Raw genomic sequence first — 21,085 nt, 5'->3', positions numbered from 1 at the left:
AGCTAAATCTGCATATTTCATTTGTGCTCATTGATTGCTTAACCATTCTGGAAACTCTAGCTCTGTGAGGGGAACAGGGGTCACCTAAAACCTGCCGGCACCCTTAACAAACTACAGCTCCCAGAATTCTTTGAGGAAAGCCATGACTGTTTAAAATGGTACCATGCTGCTTTAAATGCATCATGGATGTGCCCCATGTCTCAACTATGCTTGAGGAACATTCTGGTGTCTCTTTTGAACCTTTAAACAAACCTTGGCCAGCCAAACAGCCCAAAGCAAAAGACAAGGGGGTTTAAAGAAAAAAAGATAAACATGAAACCATGAGAGAGAGAGAGAGAGAGAGAGAGAGAGAGAGAGAGAGAGAGAGAGAGAACCCCATTTATGAGGTGCGATCTGACAGCATGAGAGGACCTTATGAATCCAGCAGACCCAATCACACACACACGATGGAAAGAAGCCGTTAGGAAGCCCGATATTTCACAAGGCATTTTACAGATCCCCTTGGAGCTGTTTAAAGTATACAGGCCTCTTCTTGCGCTGTCTTGTTCACCATCTGTTTTCCGTGAAAAGTTTTCCATCCATCTCCCAGCTTTCCTTTCACAAGGATGAAGAAATTCTGAACTCAGCGATGGGGTTGTTAAAAGGGGGGGTGGGCACCGACCTGACAGCCCGTATGGAGTTCCTTCAGTCAAACAGGAATGAATTTGTAAGGGGAAGGGTACTCCTGAGCAAATTTCACACAGTTTGCATTGACATGTTCAAGGTCTGTCTTTGCAAGGAATAAGAAGGCGGCTCAAAGTGGTTCAAATCATGAGAAGGTCCCAAGGAATAGGGGTGGGGGTGGGGGTGGGGAGAGAGAGGTCATGATGCACTTTACAGAGGACAGCCCTCAATATCAAAGGGGATCAGATGGAAGTCCTCTAACGGAAAGAATGGCATTAATAAAATTATATTTACTCATATCAATTTTATCAAAGGGTCTGAAATATTTTAAAGTGGTTTTTCACAGCATAGTGATATGTGCTATTTAATGCGTACAAAGTGGTCTAATGTGCATTATTGCACACAATTTTAGATTTAGCCTCTAATAAACACACATGTATAGATCTCAAGGTACATGAAGGGCGGTATTCAACTAAATTTTATGCAGAGTAGAAAACTATTACACCTAAGTTAACCATGTTCATTCATTTCAATGGGTGTACTCTGTGTAAACATAAGACCGCCCTATGCAAAGAGGGAGAGAGCTTGGAAAGTTCATTTTCAAAAGAAACTAGTTCTAGATGAATACGCCTTAAAAGAAACTAATTCCATTTCACATTCATCCCCCTTTTTCATAGAAAATTTGTGAACAAGTTCAGTTCACAGCTCAATTCAAGTTCATCCTCAAAAAACCCCAAAGAAACAGCGTTCAGAATGTTACAAGCTTTGCCAAACTACAAAATACAGTGGCACCTCGGGTTAAGAACTTAATTCGTTCTGCAGGTCCGTTCTTAACCTGAAACTGTTCTTAACCTGAGGTACCACCTTAGCTAATGGGGCCTCCTGCTGCCGCCACACAATTTCCTGAAGCAAAGTTCTTAACCCAAAGTACTATTTCTGGGTTAGCGGAGACTGTAACCTGAAGCGTCTGTAACCCGAGGTACCACTGTATACTTAAGTAAACACCAAAACACACACACACATATATATATACATACAGGAATCTGAATGGTTTAATTTATAACCCCTCCTCAAATATTTATGATATCTAGGCTTTAAGGGTTTGGGGGGGGGGCATGTCAGAGAATAGACTTGAAGATAAAGTATTTTTTTTAAAAAAAAAAAAGTTTTACCTGAAAATGAACTTAATTCATAGTCAGTTCACCTGGCACTTGCAGAAACTACTTTCAAGTGTAGTTCAGAGATTCTTGAACTAATTCAATGAGCTTCATGAAACTGAAATAGTTTATTTCAAGCACGGTAGTGCATGTGTGCACGCATATGTATAGATACATAGCATGGTGGAAGAATGTATATTTATTAGTTTCTATCATGTCATCTTTAACTCGCTTTTTACCTAAACGAAAAAGCCCCAAACACTGCAACTTTTTCCCATAGGGGAGTCGCACCATCCCCTTGACTGTTATTATTACCCATTTGCTGAACCTTCTCCAGCTCCATACCCAGTACAGTAAGCCCGTGACTTACATTATGTTCCAAGGATCATGCCTAAAGCCAAAAGTATAGTCAAGACCCACTGGGCTCAATGGCGGTTTGCAATGCCAAAGACATTTTCCCTGGAATACATTTTTTTAAAAAAATTGCCCTGCATGTAAGCTGAATGCACACAAGTTAAACGCATTACATGTAGGCTTACTGTATTCCAAACATGGTCACAGCATAGATTTGTACAATGGCATTATGATATGAGCAGTTTCATTTTCAATTCTCTTCCTAATGATCGCTAGCATGGAATTTGCCTTTTTCACAGCTGGTGGGTCGACATCTTCAGAGCTTCACTGGATGGTTCCTGGGTTGTAGTGGTGAGTGGGTGGGTGGGTGTTTCCCCTCTCCCCTTTCTCCACAGCATGCCAGTTGTTGCTCCAACTACAGCCATACAAAAACTCGTGACAATTGCTAGCTGGCAACAACACAAAGACTGGCAAACGCAGAAGCTCATTAGCTTTTAAGGCCACTCCCGTTAGCAGGCAGTTAAAAAAAAAGCAAAAACACAAACATTCCTAACTTTGGGTTCCTCCGACAAATTACACACCAGTTCATAAACAGACACAGACTATTATTATCATTTTTCTTCTGCACAGACGCTCTTCCTCTTCGTGTCTGCCCCCATTATCTCTCTTGCCCCTTTCCAGCTACAAATGAGAGATTTCCTTCTCCCTTCTCTGTGCCAGCAGTTCAAATGGCAAGCTAAGATGCTGCTCTAGGCGTCTCTCTTTCCTATACTGGACTTCTGCTTTCCTGAATGGAATTATTCACTTCCTCTGCAGGAAACCTTTATGAAAGTTCTTTTCCCTCCTGAGTTGAGCTAATTGGCCGATTGCCAATTTGGGTGTACTTTTTTCTTCTTCTTCTTTTTGCCGAGTTCAGATAAGGCCATTATCTGCTCCCTCTCCAAAGTTTCCTTTGAATTCTTCTTCTTGTTGTTGTTATTTATCTTATCTTATTTTTCACTTTCTTCATCATCCTCCCACAGCAGACAAACTGGTCACATCTTGAGTTGAGTATTATGGTGGTGGTTGTTACAAATTCACTGTTTATTAATCTGTAGACTGCAAGACAGGTTTCTAAGCAGTATTAACCTAGTTACACAACCACTGAACTATAAAACATCCATTGTAAATCAGAGAATTGTAGCATTAGAATGGACCCCAAGGGCTATCTAGACCAAACCCCTGTAATGCAAGAATCGCAGCTGACCACAGTTTAAAAACCACCACTGTAGGAGACTCCCAACACCTTCTGAGGTAGTCCATTCCACAGTCAGCCAGATCTCCATGTCAGAAAGTCCTTCCTGATGTTGAGTTGGAATCTCCTTTCTTGCAATTTAAAAATACACAATAAAACAAAGCAATCCTGCTTTAAAGGGAATTCCTGTGCAATGTTTTGTTTATCTTCAACATGGTTTTATAATGCTAGGGGTGCCGTCCACCAGTGTTGACTGGTACAGCCAATTTCTGGGCCCGGAATTAGAATATATAGTGTTATCTATGCATAAACACAACCTGGGAGGGAGGGGCTCACAGCATTAACACTCCAACAGAGGCTGCTTCCCCATTAGGTTTCCAAAATCCAGAACAGTGGAAGACCTGCCTCGCTCCCTCCAGTCTTCAGCATCCGGCCAACTCTCACACACTGCTCTGGCTATTGAGGGGGTAGGGAAAGCCCCACCCATTTGCTTCTATGGCAACCTTCTGGACTTTTAAATTGCAGTACAGTGGCACCTCAGGTTAAGAACTTAATTCATTCTGGAGGTCCGTTTTTAACCTGAAACTGTTCTTAACCTGAGGTACCACTTTAGCTAATGGGGCCTCCCACTGCCGCTGTGCCGCTGGCGTGCAATTTCTGTTCTTATCCTGAGGTAAAGTTCTTAACCCGAGGTATTATTTCTGGGTTAGCAGAGTCTGTAACCTGAAGCATCTGTAACCCGAGGTACCATTGTACTTAGCTGGCCAGCCAAAGCCATTGGCTTGACAAAGGAACTTGGGTTGGCAAAGCTTGCGCGTATGCATTCCGCCCTCAGAGATACGAGATTGTGAGTTGGGGAAAGAAATCCAGGGTTTCATCTAGACAGACTCGCCAAATTCATAATAATCGTCACCACCACTGCATCTCTCTAGACTTTGGGAATGGAATGCTGGACTGTAATGGGCCTGCGGTCTTATCCAGCCATGAGCAACAATGCCTGGCTCCTTTCCCCACACAATTAATCAGTGTACATAGAGTGATTCCCAATTTACCTTCTGCAGCCCAAGCTATTAGGAAAAACTCCAGAACGCATCGCACTAGCAGAGCGCAAAGGCATATCAGGCAACTCCCAGTGGCCTGATCATTTCTACAAACATTCTGAAAAATGAGGAGGATGGATCTCGAAAACAGTCCAGAGTTTATTATCCTCAGTGCAGGTCTTTGCTTTAAATAGGAACGGACCTTGAGCCAACTAGCATTTCAATGATGTAAACTTAGAACACCTTCCATGCTAAGAAGAAATAAGAACCAACCAAGAACAATGGAAAGGGTAGAAAACAAAGACAAGATTCTTCAGAATATTTCTCTTGCTTTGCTACACACTTGTGGGGAACTAACAGACAAGCAAAAACCCCTACTTTTGAGGTCCTATGTAGGAATAAGCATCACCACCAGGCCCCAATGTCTTTGCAAACTGGAATAGAGTTGATTCTTCTTCTCCCCACACCCCCTTTAGGCTGAGAGTGAAGAACTTAATTCAGCCTTCTGGGCAACCCTGGGGAGGGCACATGCCACTCAAGCCATAAGATCACCTTCGCCAAGTTTCATGGTACTAATGAACTAGAAGAATAGAGATATGATTCCCCCTTAATCAACGGTTTGACAACGTGACAACACTGGCAACATACAAACAGACAACTTATAGATGCAGACTTTGGATAAATGCAGCGATATATGGAATGAGTTTACAAAGAATATATTAGGTTACTGACAATTATATGTGTATTAGGATAATAAGAATGTGCACATCTGTATATTAATGCAGGAGGCAGTGGAAGATAGGAGTGCCTGGCGTGCTCTGGTCCATGGGGTCACGAAGAGTCGGACACGACTAAACGACTAAACAACAGCAATATTAATGCATGCAAATGTAATAGTATTTTTTTCTTTTTTATTCTCACTTTCTTTCTCTTTCTTTCTTTATTCAATCTTTTCATAGATGAAATTCTTGTTTTAAAAAAAGTTTCATTTCAAGTTGTTTCAGAGGTTATAGCTCAGGACTTGAAATACCTCCATTTAGTTGTTCCACACACACACACACACACACACACACACACAAATGAGGAAGACAGATGGTATAGAAGTCGGGTTATGCAAGCTGGTAATTTTTCTGAGGTTGTCTCCTCGATGCTGGAACCAAAACAGAGACTTGCACAATGATATCCATGCTGCCTGTGACCAAAATTCCAGGGGGGGGGGTTGGGGGGGAGTGGAATGGGGGGGGGTAGAAAGAGTACTGTTCATCCTAGGGGGTGAGTAGGGGATCTTTGTCAGCCCAAAACCTTCATCCTTTCTGAGCAACCTTTTCAGGGCCACATAGCAGCAGAGCCAGAGGCAAGAGTAGGCAGAACAATGAATGCAAATTTTATGTTTGTACAGCCGCCTTGTTTCTACAGCACATCACACCAAAGCACATTCCGCTCTGTTCTACATCCTGACAAGCAAGAGGCATTGGTGGAGTTCAAAGATGCACTCCAGCCAGGCAAAAACACTTGGGGGGTGTGCAAAGCATGGCTGCCAAGGGGTGTGGCCCGTGGAGAGAGGATGTGGCCTAAGAGAGACTTACGAGGATCACATTTGGACCCCAGGCCAGAGCTTCCTAGCCTTGTATGGCCAGGGAAGAAGCTTATATACAGTACAGTGTCCACTTCCATCTGGGAAAGATGCCCTCATAAGGCTTCCACCCTCTCTGAGAAGACCTCTTTGGTCCTCCACACTATCACCACCTCCCATTCATTTGCTCTGTGTTCCTTTGAGTGCATACAACTGCTCAGAGATTCAGCAAATGTTTGGTCCCTCTGCTCTGCCACACACAGAGAGAATTTGTATTTGCTACCCTGTTGTTAAGAAGCACGACACGCTTTGCACTGGGCCAGCAGGGTTGTTCGCACACTGCACAATCTGCATGCGCAAACGTTATGGTTGCTCACCTACACCGTCCTACGAGGGTGCACTCTGCACGCCTGGGTCGCCGAGATGTGCAAATCAACAAATGTACACACAAACACTTGCCCACGTGCAGGAACACCTCGTACCTGTTGTAAGCCACCGTGGACATCATCAAAAGACAAGGCCTAAATCACGAGCATATGCATGAATCTCTCTGAGTTTCTGTATGTGCAATTAAAGAGACACATCATAGAACTGTAGAGTTGGAAGGGACCACAAGGTCATCTGGTCCAGGGGCATCTTATCCATAGAGGTTAGTGGTGCAGGGAACCAGGGCGCCAAATTCTGGAGGGGGCCAGGGAAAAGGCAGAGGCTGGATGTGGCACCTCCTAGAATCAGCTCGCCACCTTCGCCATGCCGCGCCAAAGCAATGCCGCGCCGCGCCCAAAGCCTCCGTCAGCCATGGCCACCGCAGCACAAAGCAGTCAGCTGAGCCGGGAGCCACCACATCCAGCCTCTGCCTCTTCCCTGCCGGAGGAGTTGCCTTCCAGCCACTGCCCGCCTCCTCCAGCCCCGCAAAGCTGGGCGCGTCACCGGCAGTACCGTCCTCCCTAAAAAAGGTCAGCAACTCTGGGAAACAGGGAGGGCGCCAGAGGGATCTTTGCACCACAGCGCCGGATATGCTTAAGACACCCCTGGGCTGGTCCAACCCACCTGCAGTGCAGGAAGTATTTTGCCCAACATGGGGCTCAAACCCACAACCCTGAGGTTAAGAGTCCCATGCTCTACCGACTGAGCTATCCCAGATGGCAAAACATGGCAGGATGAAGGAGAGCCCACTTACGATAAAGGCAGCCTGCGTCCTCTCCAAACTGAGACCATCCCGGGCAGCACCTGTACACTGTCTGGTACTGCATGCTGTAGAGCTGCCTGTTGTCCATGTAATACACCATCCTGAGAAAAGAAAACATTAAAACAAGCAGCGTTATATGTTACTGCAACTGGAGGCTACAGCCACATAATTCAGCAGAAATCAGATGCAGAAAGTTGCGTCCAGTGTTCGTCCTACTCTGAGTAGACCTGTTGAACTTTAATGGAGGTAAATTAGCTCTGTTTATTAATTTCAGTGGGTCCACTCTAACATACAACCCAGAGCAATCAAGCAATTGCAAATAGGAAGCAACATAGGAATCTGCCTTATCAGACCAAAGGTTCATGTGGGCCAATAATGTCTACACCGACTGGCAGCAGATCTCCAGGTTTTCAGACAGGAGCCTTACCAGGATCAACTTTCACTGTGCAACTAGAATTTCTCAGAATGTGATTGACTCCCCCCCCCCCCAAAAAAAAAAACCAGTGGAAGTCTGTAAGCAACCAAAAATACAGGTGAAAAAAATACTTTCACGTCACATATAGTTAAGACTCCAGTTGAGTTAGTCTAACTTCACTGTTTGACCATTGTGGTGGTTTTAACATATGTTTTCAACACATCCCATTGGCAAGAGATGAAACACAACTAACTGTAAAAGCCCACAGAATGACTGAATATATTCGAGTGTTGTACTCACACACACTTTCCTGCACAGCAAAAAATGCCAGGTGTATCCATTAAAATTATTTTCTTTTTTTAAGTGTCCAGACAAATCCTGGTTACTTAGTGCTTTTAATTCATAAAAACATAGATTTGTACAACTGTTGCCCCAAGGGTGACCTAGCCCAACTCCTTGCAATGCAGGGCAAATGATCAGGGTTGTATCCAACTCAATTCCACTCAAAGTAGACTCAATGACATTAAGGAGCCCAAGTTAGCCATGCCCATTAACTTCAAAAGGTCTACTCTGAGTAGGGCTAGCATGGAGAACAAGCCTTAAGGCATAACCCAGCTTCATCCAAATGTACAACATCTCCAGTCTAGTTTTGCAAGGAGGAAAAGAGAAATAAAACGGGGTGGTGGAAAACACAAAAATATTTTACCCATTTCAGCCAAGCATGGAGAAAGCAATCAGGGCCCAGATGTGTCTGGGAAAGCAATATCCAGTCATTAGACAGCAAAACAGCTCGCAAACTGGCAAAAAGCCCAACTGGGTTGCGTGCTGCCAAAAAGACTCCCTTCTCCCATTGTGCTCAAAACAGATATTGCTTTCAACATCACGCAATCGTCTTTTTAAAAAATCCGCAGGTTTAATATAAGTGATGGAGCAGATGGCCTGCAAGGAAAGCATGCCGAGGTTCGAAAAAAATGAATGAAAACTCGTTGTTACATTCCCTCCACGGTTAACAGTTCGCATCAAGAGGGGTGTGCGGGTTGTTTAGAACCAGGAGAAATTATTTTGGCTACGAGAAACTCTCCTAAGTGACAAGTGACTTCTTCCCAAGCTGCTTACGCACAGGAGGTAGGAGGACCTAACAAGACCTTTGCTGGATCAGGCTTTCTAGCCCAGCCTCCTGTTCTTACAGCGCCCAACCAAATGCCCCTGGGAAGCCTGCAAGCAGGACTTGGGCACATATCCCCACTTGGAATTTCCAGGACCTAGTATTCAAAGTCATACTCCATCTAACAGTGGAGGTAGAACATAGCCAGCATAGCTAGTCACCATTGATAGCCTTGCCCTCCATGAATTTGGCTAATCCCAAGAGTCATCTAGTCCAACTGGCTGCGATTCAGGAATCACAGGTGAAGAATCCCTGACAGATGGCTTTTCCCATCAGATAATTCTTCCTAATATTTAGTCGGAACCTCCTTTTTTGCAACGTGAATTGATTTGGATCCTACCCTTTGGAGCATCAGAAAACAAGTTTGCTCCATGTCATGGAAGAAGAAGAAGAAGAAGAAGAAGAAGAAGAAGAAGAAGAAGAAGAAGAAGAAGAAGAGGAGGAGGAAGCAGCAGCATTTGGATTTGATATCCCACTTTATCACTACCCGAAGGAGTCTCAAAGCGGCTAACATTCTCCTTTCCATTCCTCCCCCACAACAAACACCCTGTGAGGTGAGTGAGGCTGAGAGACTTCAGAGAAGTGTGACTAGCCCAAGGTCACCCAGCAGCTGCATGTGGAGAAGCGGGGAATCGAACCCGGTTCACCAGATTACGAGTCCACCACTCTTAACCACTACACCACACTGGATTTGGGAGGGAACCCGCTCTCCCAAATCCTAGAAATGGATAAATGTTAGGATTTTGATTTGTTGGGATATGGATGAAAAGTGCAAGCTGCATAACTGTGCCAGGCAAGGAATCCCTGGCAAAAGGGGTTGATGGTCCCTCAGAGAGGAATCCTTTTGCCTGGGGAGACAGATGTATCCCAGGTGATGGGGGGTGTTTGAGGTGACAGGAAAAAGAGAGTTTTGGAGCAAGAGGTTCTGGGAAGAAGGCAGCAGAAGAAAGACTGGGGTCCATCTTGGGCAGGTTGGCTGAAGGCTGCCTGCACTGCTTTGGGGGACAACCCCCTCTTGATATGGCCACGCTGTAAGATCTGGACCCCCTCCATGCAGACTGAAGGTGTAAATAGGCAAATAAACCGTATTTCTTATGGCTATGAAAGTCTCCACTGTGTCTCAGTCTTCCAAAGATACACAGACCCAGGAGGCGGGTGGGTCTGGAACCCCATGGACTCTTGCCACCGGCTCAGAAGAGAGAGGAGGAAGAACCCAAGTTTTGTAACCCTCCATCTTCCACGGCACGGCCCTTCAGATATTTGAAGACGGCTATCGGATCACCTCTCAGGCTTCTCTTATCCAACTAGAACTTTGGTTAGACTTTGCATATGGCAGCACCCAACATGCAACAGGAAGGCCAAGGTGCCCTGCTGCAATCTGACAGGTTTGGTTTCTGACCCAGGTAGTACAGCTAGAGGCACAGTGTGGGAACGGCCAGTTCGCAGAAGAATCTGCCTAGGAAGGATTCCCCGCAAGGAGGAGAACTATCAGGCAATGCGGTTTCAAAGAGGGATGCCAATAAAAGCTCATGTTGTCGAGCCCAATAAAAATTAATATGGCTCCTTATTGCATTGAGAACTAAGCTGGAGAAAAATAGCCCTACTTAACAGGACCCAGAGGAGGGGGGAGAGGAAGGGCAGGTGGAACCACTCTGGCCGTCTTGCTCTGGGCTTGGCAGAAAATGCTGCTCTTGTCCCCAGAGCCCGCCGTTGCTCCAGGATGGAGGAGGTCAGGAATTCTAGCTTCCAGATATGTGTTGCTCACAGGATGGAGAGGGAGAGGGAGAGAATGTGGGTGCACAGTTCCTTAAAAGCCATTCAGGCCAGCTTGAGCACTTTGGCTTCAGGCAGACTTTTTTCAGACCTTTGTCTTTTGACCCAGAGTCAGCTACAGGTTTTGAGGGCCTTGGGGCAAGAGACCCCCAGCTCCCCCTAGCCCTGAGCAGCTCCCCCATCCAGTGGCATAGGAAGGGGGGCAGTGGAGGCAGCCCACCCCAGGTGTCATCCTTAAGGGGGTGACAAAATCCCCCCCATGGCGGATAACTACGCTGCCCCCTTGGGCACTGATCACCACGCCGATTGCCCCCAATGGGCGCTGATTGCCTCCCTGGGTCCCGATTGCTGCGCAGATCAGCCCCCTGGGCGGCTCGCCCCGCCCCCTGGGTGCACGACATGTGCGCCGCTCTGGCTGCCCGAGCAGCTAGCTCCGCCTCTGCCCCCATCTTCTGTCGCTCAGCAGCAAAGAGTCCCAAAGTCAATCCATTTTGTCTCCTAGTAAGGCTGAAAGAAACCTCTCCCCCCCCCCTTCTCCCTCTCCGTATACAGTGGTACCTCGGGTTAAGAACTTAATTCGTTCTGGAGGTCCGTTCTTAACCTGAAACTGTTCTTAACCCAAAGCACCACTTTAGCTAATGGGGCCTCCCGCTGCTGCTGTGAGATTTCTGTTCTCATCCTGAAGCAAAGTTCTTAACCCGAGGTACTATTTCTGGGTTAGCAGAGTCTGCAACCTGAAGCGTCTTTAGCCTGAAGTGTCTGTAACCCAAGGTACCACTGTATATATATATTTAATGGGTATGTTTTGAACACTGTATTGGGCTTCATTCATAAATTTGATGCACATCAGAGAAAGGGCTATTAATAAATTTATTGTTTTTCCTAATGTTAAAGACTACAGTGGTACCTCGGGTTACACACGCTTCAGGTTACAGACTCCGCTAACCCAGAAATAGTACCTCGGGTTAAGAACTTTGCTTCAGGATAAGAACAGAAATTGGGTGGCGGCGGTGCAGCGGCAGCAGGAGGCCCCATTAGCTAAAGTGGTGCTTCAGGTTAAGAACAGTTTCAGGTTAAGAACAGACCTTCGGAACGAATTAAGTACTTAACCCGAGGTACCACTGTACTGTGATCTTCTGGCATCTAAGGAAGTCCAGCTCTCTCAAAATGCTAAGAACTATCCTAGCTCATTTCATTGAAGACTGGATGGCCCTCTGTTGGGTGCCTTCCTATAATTTTACGACAGAGGGGTCTGGAGGGGCACATTTGGCCCCTGGACCTGAAGCTCCCCACATTTGGTCTAAAGTTACATAACTGCATACTCCTGGAATGACAAGGCAAAATCGGTCGTGATAGTTGCCTGCCAAAAATTAAAACATTAAATAATGTGTGACTTCTTCCAGAACTGCCAACGTGGTGCGTGCCCTTTGCCTGCCTTTTGCAACCCCTGCTTGGGCCATGCCCATGGCTAAGTGCCCCTGTTGTCCAATCTTCGTCACATAACTGCTTATAACAAAAAAAAAAGTGGAGCAGCTGCCGTGCCTCCCTGGTCCCATCAAGGAAATCCGCAATGCTGCAGCCAAGCTCCCGATTCATCTGCTTCCACAGTCCAGTGTTGGCCAATTGAAACAGCTCCAGAAGCCAACACAGAGGCCAGGAAACATACTTTGCATGATATGAACCATACACAGCGGAGCTATGAGCTTTCACTCCCAAGGATTATGGATAGATGGGCTGCAACCTTTGACTGGTTGAACTGGTAGATCAGCCAACTAATATTTTAGGTTGATTAACAGGGGGGGCAGCAAGTCACAGTCATACCTGTTGATTAGTAACACTCACACTCATTTATTAGTGTTTTTAAATGCTCTTTTGGTTCTAGTGAGCTCTGAAGGATTATCATGAACCCAGCTGCAAACTTTGACTGCTTTAACTGGTAGATCAGCCAACTATTATTTTAAGGTTGATTAACATGGGTAATGCAAGTGAAATACATGCTTGTTGATTAATATTTTCAAAAGCTGTTGTGGTTCTGGTGTGTTATCAGCAATAGGGAAGGATAAAGAAATGAAAAGGTCTTCACCCGTAGGTGCTGCCTCAGATAACAGAGCTATCTGAAGACAACTTCAGATATAGAGATATGCTAGTTGGCACATGTATTTAAGCTTATATATCTTATTAAAAACTTGCACTAAAAAGAAACTATAGCCTCCTGATGTTCAGCTGAAATCTAGCCCAACTCAAGCTCAGTAATAACACAGGGAAGTTCACAGAATTGTTGAGCTGGAAGGCAGTGGCGAAGCTGCATTCTTTGGCACTGGGGATGGAGAGCAGGTGGGGGCGTGGCTGGCGCGCATCCCAGGGGCGTGGCAAGCATCCTGGGGGTGTGGCAATGCTGCCCAGGGGCGTGGTGTCATCTGTCCTGGGGGCATGGTGGCAGCCTGTGGGGGCATGGTGCCCGGCGCGATGGGGGTGCGTGGTGCATGTCCCAGGGGGCAGCCGCGATGGTACCCCCCTCCCCAATGGTGCCAGGGCGGTGCGCTCCCCCTGCCCCCCGTTCCTCCGCCAGTGCTGAAAGGGACCATGAGGGTCATCTAGTCCAACCCCTGGCAATACAGGAATCTTTTACCTAACGTGGGGCTCAAACCCACAACCCTGAGATTATGACTGAGACAGCTCTTGAGTTGCCTTACACTGTCAGACCGTAAGCCCATCTAGCTCAGCACAGTGGAAGTTGGTCCATTTCGGCAAACGGGGCACCAACCTCATACTGCTCTTAGTCAGCCCCTACCAGCCTGCCTTCTTCTCTTAGTCCAAGACCCTGCAAAATCTCTCAGCTTCCACTTCCTCCCTCACGTTAGAGTTGCCCCTTGTAGAACTCAGCAGGGAGAAGGATAGGGGTCAAACCTGGAATTAACTGGCTCTGGCGCCACCTACTGTTGGGCTCCCTGCCGGCCACCCTACCAGTCTCAATGGGCCCCGACCACTGCTGATCATCTACATTGACCCGCAGCGGCTCTCCAGGATTTCACGCACAGAACATTCCCTGGGTTGAATATGGGACCCTTCCGCATGTGAAGTAGATGCCCTACCACCAAATTATATCCCTTTGCTATACCGAGTCAGTCCATTGGTCCATAACTAGCTCAGTATTGCCAGCAGTGACTGGCTCTCCAGGGTTTCAGGCAAACCCCACTGGAGATGCCAGGATTCTCCCATGGGCTTCCAGGAGGGAGAAAAAGTGACCGAGAAGGAACTGTTGAGCTGGGCAGTGAGTGCCCCCCACCCACAAATTTCCAGGACAAAATGGGGGGGTTAATGTTTCAGCCACACAAACACAGTTAAAATATTGATAGCACAGCCTCTGTCTTGGGGGCAAGACCCCTGCCTATTTGCTTATGTAACTCTTGCAAAATAATATACACAGCAATGATATAACCTGGGATTTACTACCACTTTACCGAGTTGCCGTGCTCTGACTTGACAGTAAGCACAAACCCCTCTGACTTTGTGTGCCAAAAACGTGCATGTTTTTCAAGCCAGGAAGAGAGCAGCTAGAGTCTCACGGAGAAGAGAAGGGAGATTGTGTTTATGCTTCCTGATTTACAATGTTAAAAAGAGGGGATGGAGGGAGATTCATCGCATGAGAGCGAGCAGAACATTTGCAAGACGGAGGATTCTGAGCCTTTGAAGTGCTGTAGCAGCAGCAGCAGACAAAGCCCCTCACATTTCAAAGTGTCCTCTCTGCACCAGACAAAGACACCGACTTTGAGACCAAAAGAAGAAATAAATCAGTAAGTTCAGCCTTACTGGTGGACAGCTCTCCATCAGCAAGGTAATTGCTGACAATTACAGGCTGCAAGGGATTCCTTAAATACAAGACAGGAATTTCTTAAAAAAAGAAAGGAAGGAAGGAAGGAGCTGTCTTCATTTCTTTCAGGGACACAGGGTTGCACCCAACGTTAGTCCTCTTTAAAGTGAACCCACTGAAACTGATAGACATGAATCTACTCTGAGTAGAGATGCAAGAAGCCATCATTTTCTGTTTCTGTATTTGTTGTATGCAGCACTGTCTCCATTCCACTGCAGTTCATCTGCTGTCCAAAACTGCATTATTCATCTTGCTGCCCAAGAGGTAAAATTAAATAATCCAGAACTAGATGGACCAATGGTTTGATTTTTGTGTACAGCAGGGGTGGGGAGCCCCTCCAGATGTTGCTGAACTCCAGCTCCCATCAGCCCCAGCCTGCATGGCCAATGGTCAGGGATGACGATGGGAGTTGTGGTCCCAAAACATCTGCAGGCACAAAGGTTAGCCAGCCCAGCTGTAAGCAGCTTCATATATTTATACTGTGTTGTGTCCAAGGTTAGTCCTACTCAGGCCACATCTGCACCATACATTTAACACAGTATGACACCAGTTTAAGGATGTCTTCCCTCCCAAAAAATAATAATCTGGAAGCTGTAGTTTAAGAGTCCTGTGGGTTGTTAGAAGACCCCTCTTTCTCTCACAGAGCTACAATTCCCAGAGTGATTTAACCATCAATCTTCCCCCAAAACTCTGGGAATTGTAGCTCTGTAAGGGAAATAGGGATCTCCTAACAATTCTCAGTGCCTGGGCTTTTTTTCCAGCCGGAACTCAGTTCCGGCACCTCTTAGGTGGGCGCCATTGCCATTAAAAGAGAACAAGGAATGCATTCATGATGTGTTCTGGCACCTCTTTTTTCTAGGGAAAGAAAAAAAAGCACTGCTCAGCACCCTTAACAAACTGCAGCTGCCAGAATTCCTTAGGGGAAACTATTAAAGCACTGGTATAACAGTGCTTTAATTGAAGGTGTGGGTGCAGCCTCAGAGATGGCCCTATGAAATCAGTGAGCATGACTGCAATAGGCTCATTCACTTTGATGGATGTACGCACCCCCAACTAAGTCCTACTCGCTGAAATCAGTGGGCCTAAGTTAGTCGTGTCTATTAACTTCAACGGTCCCACTCTGAACGTAACCAACCCAGAACACATCCCATTATGGTCCGGGGTGGAGAGGTTGCTCCACCAAGCTTTCAAGATGCAGGCAACGTAGCAATTGGAAAGAGCAACCAAACAAATACGGGAGACCCAGCGCAGTGATGGTACGTACCTCCGTTCATAGCCCAAGCACCATGGATGCCCTCGACAACTTGGATTCCACACTTTAACCAACCGAGAGAAGGAGCTGATGCGTGGCTGTCGGTGACTGACCATTGCGAGTTGTTGCTCTGCACAGACGTTTGGCCTGGAGGGAAAAGAAAGATGTTATTTCTTTGTGTGGCTGAACAGTGGGACTTTCTTTTCAGGCACAGGGGACAAACCTGGCCCTCTAGGCTTTTTTTTCACCAGCCCTCAGACTATGCTTCCTCTCCCTGGGCCACACCTCTAACTCGCTCTCCTTGATTGCTTTTGCCCGGTTGGAATACGTCCTTGATCTTTGGCCATGCTTTCCTCTTGCCTGGACAGATGATGCCAAAAAGTGTGTGTAGGAACTAGCCTACCGCAGAAAGGCAAAATTTACATGTATCGCTCCCACTACAATTCCCTCTGGCATCTGCCCCTCAGGAAAGAATGCAACCCTCTGGCTGAAAACAGGTTGTGCACCCCTTCTTTTCAAGGTAGGCATCATGGCTGCCTTCTTTCAAAATAATTTAGGGATTGGCACACAGAGGATATGGATCGCTTAGTGATTAGGATATGACTCCCTCCCCACCACTACCACACTCACACCATTTTGGGTCGGGGGAGAGAATAACCTTTCAGGAACGCATCATTTCTTAGAATTAGCTAGCAGAATAATGCAAGAAAACACAATGCAAGTAAAATTGAGGGATGGAAATGGATCCAATATCAGTCCTATCTGAAAATACCGTATTTTTTGCTCTATAAGACTCACTTTTTCCCTCCTAAAAAGCAAGGGGAAATGTGTGTGCGTCTTATGGAGCGAATGCAGGCTGCGCAGCTATCACAGAAGCCAGAACAGAAAGAGGGATTGCTGCTTTCACTGCGCAGTGATCCCTCTTGTTGTTCTGGCTTCTGAGATTCAGAATATTTTTTTTCTTGTTTTCCTCCTCCAAAAACTAGGTGCGTCTTGTGGTCTGGTGCGTCTTATAGAGCGAAAAATACGGTAATTTGTTGTATCCACCTAATTCCTCCTGTTGTCTTTGTCCATGGAGTTTTCTTGGCAGGGATACTGGAGTGGCTTGACGGTTCCTGCTCCAGGTGGTAAGATTGCCAGAAGAAATATCAACAACTTCAGATATGCAGATGACACAACCATGATGGAAGAAAGTGAGGAGGAATTAAAGAACCTTTTAATGAGGATGAAAGAGGAGAGCACAAAATATGGTCTGAAGCTCAACATCAAAAAAACAAAGATCATGGCCACTGGTCCCATCACCTCCTGGCAAATAGAAGGGGGGGAAATGGAGGCAGTGAGAGATTTTACTTTCTTAGGTCCCATGATCACTGCAGATGGTGACAGCAGTCACAAAATTAAAAGACTCCTGCTTCTTGGGAGGAAAGCAATCACAAACCTAGACAGCATCTTAAAAAGCAGAGACAGCACCTTGCTGACAAAGGTCCGTATAGTTAAAGCTATGGTTTTCCCAATAGTGATGTATGGAAGTGAGAGCTGGACCATAAAGAAGGCTGATTGCCGAAGAATTGATGCTTTTGAATTATGGTGCTGGAGGAGACTCTTGAGAGTCCCATGGACTGCAAGAAGATCAAACCTCTCCATTCTTAAGGAAATCAGCCCTGAGTGCTCACTGGAAAGACAGATCCTGAAGCTGAGACTCCAATACTTTGGCCACCTCATGAGAAGAGAAGACTCCCTGGAAAAGACCCTGATGCTGGGAAAAATTGAGGGCACAAGGAGAAGGGGACGACAAGAGGACGAGATGGTTGGACAGTGTTCTCGAAGCTACCAGCATGAGTTTGACCAAACTGCAGGAGGCAGTGGAAGACAGGAGTGCCTGGCATGCTCTGGTCCATGGGATCACGAAGAGTCAGACACGACTAAACGACTAAACAACAACAATTCCTCCTGAATGGTCCTATGTTAGTTGCTCCCATTCATTTCGGTGCATCTGCTCTTACTAATACTGGATTCGACCCAGGTTCCACCCCACCCCCACCCCCTGCCTCTTAATATAAAGACTGCCCACTCTCTCCTTGTTCCTATTTCCCGCCTGCTTTTTGCTGGCTGGAAAACTGCAAAGTTAAGAGTCGCTTTGCCTCTGGCCCTGCCAGCCACTGACGTGTGTGTCCTGCCCTTGTTGTCCACTAGGGAATGTGGCCCTCGGGATCCAAGAAAGTCCCCCACTGTGGCTCTAACTACTACACCAGCATCCCAGCCACTCTAGGTGAGGAAACGCCGGTCCTACGGACATTGCACAAGTCACGTTTGGCTCTCCGGGATTCCATAACCCCCAAACAGAAATGTTTGTTTACAGCCAGGCTAATTTTGTTCTTCATTCAGCTAAAACCGTGTCCTGAGAGTGAAATCTATTGTCTCCAGGGAAGCTGGAATGGAGAGGCAGGATGTGCTAAGCTAAATCAAGAGCTCATCAAAAGAAGTGTTCCAGTCAGTGATGATGAGTTAAGCTAACAGGGCTAGATTAAAGGCTGCAAGGGAGCCTCAGGATAAAACCTATGTGTGTGGGGAGGGGGGAATCCTCCCCACCTGTCTCTACTTTACCGGGACGTGCAGAGATAAACGCTGTCCTGGGCTGGGCTGCAGATCCGCCAACTTTTGCTTTCAGAGCTTTTGGCAGGTGAAGTTGAAAGGCTTTGGGTCACAGCCAGCGCTAGCCCTACTCGGAGCAGACCTGTCGGCATTAATGGATCTAAAGTTGTCGTGCCCATTAATTTCAAAGGGCTCATTCCAAGTAGGCCCAGCATTGGATATAACCCTTTTAAGTATATCCAAAACAGAGCAGAGCTTTGCTTCCTTTAAAACAAAAAACAAAAACAAACCTAAGGACAAAAAGGTGTTCCTGAGAGTACAGAGAGTGCTTTTACAGTGGTACCCTGGGTTACATATGCTTCAGGTTACATACGCTTCAGGTTACTAACCCAGAAATAGTGCTTCAGGTTAAGAACTTTGCTTCAGGATGAGAACAGAAATCGTGCTCCGGTGGCGCGGCAGTAGCAGGAGGCCCCATTAGCTAAAGTGGTGCCTCAGGTTAAGAACAGTTTCAGGTTAAGAACGGACCTCCAGAACGAATTAAGTACGTAACCAGAGGTACCACTGTACTCCCATTCTGAGCACATCAAACATTTGATTGAGCGCATCCATTTGGCAATTGGATCACTGAGGACCCAAACATGCAAACTGCCTTTGTACTGAGCCAGAGCATCCATGCAGTATTATCTTTGCTGACTGCCAGGGTCTGAGGGAGGGGTCTTCCCCAGAATTACCTGGAGGTGCCGGGGATTGAACCGGGACCTCCTGCATGCAAAGCAGATGCTGTTCCCATGAGCTACTGCTCCTTAATGGAACACACAGCATTCGCTTCAAGTTAGACCACTGGCCCATTGAGCCAATATTATCCATTCTGAGTAGCAGCAGCTCTCCAAGACCCCAAGAGAGAGAAGACCGTCTGCCATTATCTGCTCTCCCAGCTCCTTTAATTGAACCACACCACCCCTCCCTTTCTTGAGCCACACACACAGTTGACCAAAGAGTACAAATCCAAATTTCCATATATCAGGGATTCCAACTGCACAGTCTATGGATGTCTAACCAGAAGTCCCATTGTGTTCAATGGACCAGGTAAGGGTGTTTAGGCAGAAAGGCAGGTATGCTTTGTTGCTGCTGTTGTTAGGCAACAGGGGAACCTTCCACAGCAAATCATCCTACAAGCACCCAGTTTATCTTCTCCCTACAGTGGACTAGAATACTCAGGCCAGCCTTTGCCAGCCAGGTGTGCTCGAGATGTTTTAGACTACAACTCCCATCAACCCCAGCCTATCTGATAAACCTCCAGATGTCGTGCAAAACATATGGAGGGCACCAGGTTGACAAAGGCCGGTGGAGATTTGTGGTGAGCCAATCCAAAGGGCAATAAATCCACTTGAATCCAAGCCTTCTGGGGTTTGACTGGGTTGTAATTCAGGCTACAACCGCGGCTTTCTCAAAACGCATTTGCACTCAACCAGCCTAAGTTATCCCTGCCTCAAGCTGCTCAGCTTATAAACTTAACGAGTTTTCCAGAAATAGGGAAAATGTCATCATGGTGGAGTCTTTCAAAGCGCATCGATGACATGATCCTGTCCCCCCACCCTCAGCCCCAACGCCTAACACACATATCCCATCACAGGGCAAACAACATATGGAGAAGATGGTCTGGATTTACTATGTTGTTCAATCCTGGTTCGGTTTACAAAGGAAAACAACGATTTCGCTGAGTCGAGAATGGCGCTCTTGGCCAAAGCTCAAGCTTGTAAGGAAACTTTCCAAAGATTCACACAGTCGTATGCTGAGTGCCAGAGCTATAAGCTTTAATTGCGAGGAGAGGAAGACAGGAGGCAAATACTGTGCTCGTAAAAAATGAGCAATCCTTTCAACTGAGCAGCGTGAACAACTTTCTCCTAGTTGAGCTCTTAAGATGGCAGCCTTAAAACACACACTTCCTCGGGGTGGGGGTGGGACAACTGAAGGCCTTTCCAGAAATCCATTTTATTCTGCATTTGTGATGATTTGAGCTCACGATGGTATCAGGGCAGTTATACACAATCCCACTTCCAATACTGTTTCAGCCTGCAAGAGTTCTGGGGCAGATGCCCTGTAGCTTCCTGATGAAATCCTGCAACTTCTCATAGCACAAATGTTCAGGGTTGTTTGGGGGATGGGCAGAGAGTGTTGCTCTTTTGTTACACTGTAGGTAAAAAAAGGTAAAGCCCCCCTGGATGGTTAAGTCCTGTCAAATTTGACTATGGGGTATCACGCTCATCTCCACTTTGAAGCCAAGGGAGCCAGCATTTGTCTGCAGACAGCTTTTCTGGGTCATGTGGACAGCATGACTAAATGGCCAGAGTGCACAGAAACATAATTTACCTTCCTGCTGCAGGTGTACCTATTTATCTACTCGGGCTGGTATGCTTTTGAACTTCTAGGTTGACAGGAGCTGGGACTGAGCAACGGGAGCTCATCCCGTCACGTGGATTCGAACTGCCGACCTTGTGATCAGCAAGCCCAAGAGGCTCAGTGGTTTAGACCACAGCACAACCTGCGTCCCATGCTGCAAGATTGCCCCGCTACACAGCAACAATGCAGTAACATCGGGGAAGCCTTCCAGAACAACCGAGTGAATTGATGTGCGGATGGTCCAACAGAAATCCACCACTATTGCTGCATAGATAGCATGTTGCAGAAGACACACACAAAAATGAAAACCAGTCCAAGGAGTCTGCTGGCATGTTTAAAGACTAATAACTTTACTACAGCGGAAGCTTTTGTGGACTACAGTTCACTTCTGTCAGAGTTCTACT

At 46.6% G+C, this 21,085-nt stretch overlaps 1 protein-coding gene across 4 annotated transcripts in view; it reads right to left on the bottom strand.

Moving 5' to 3' along the window:
• MEGF6 (multiple EGF like domains 6) overlaps positions 1-21,085 on the bottom strand; it is a 218,049-nt gene that overhangs the window by 188,334 nt on the left and 8,630 nt on the right. For all 4 annotated transcript variants that reach the window (XM_082229747.1, XM_082229746.1, XM_082229749.1 and 1 more), the window contains exons 2-3: positions 15,699-15,833; positions 7,202-7,311 (exon numbers count right to left, since the gene is read on the bottom strand). In XM_082229747.1, the coding sequence (XP_082085873.1) occupies positions 7,202-7,311; positions 15,699-15,833 (245 nt within the window). The remainder of the gene's footprint in view (positions 1-7,201; positions 7,312-15,698; positions 15,834-21,085) is intronic.

Source organism: Podarcis vaucheri (genome assembly GCF_965113315.1).
Source record: "Podarcis vaucheri genome assembly, chromosome: 7".
NCBI lineage: Eukaryota > Metazoa > Chordata > Lepidosauria > Squamata > Lacertidae > Podarcis > Podarcis vaucheri.
This window is presented reverse-complemented; position numbering and strand designations above follow the sequence as displayed.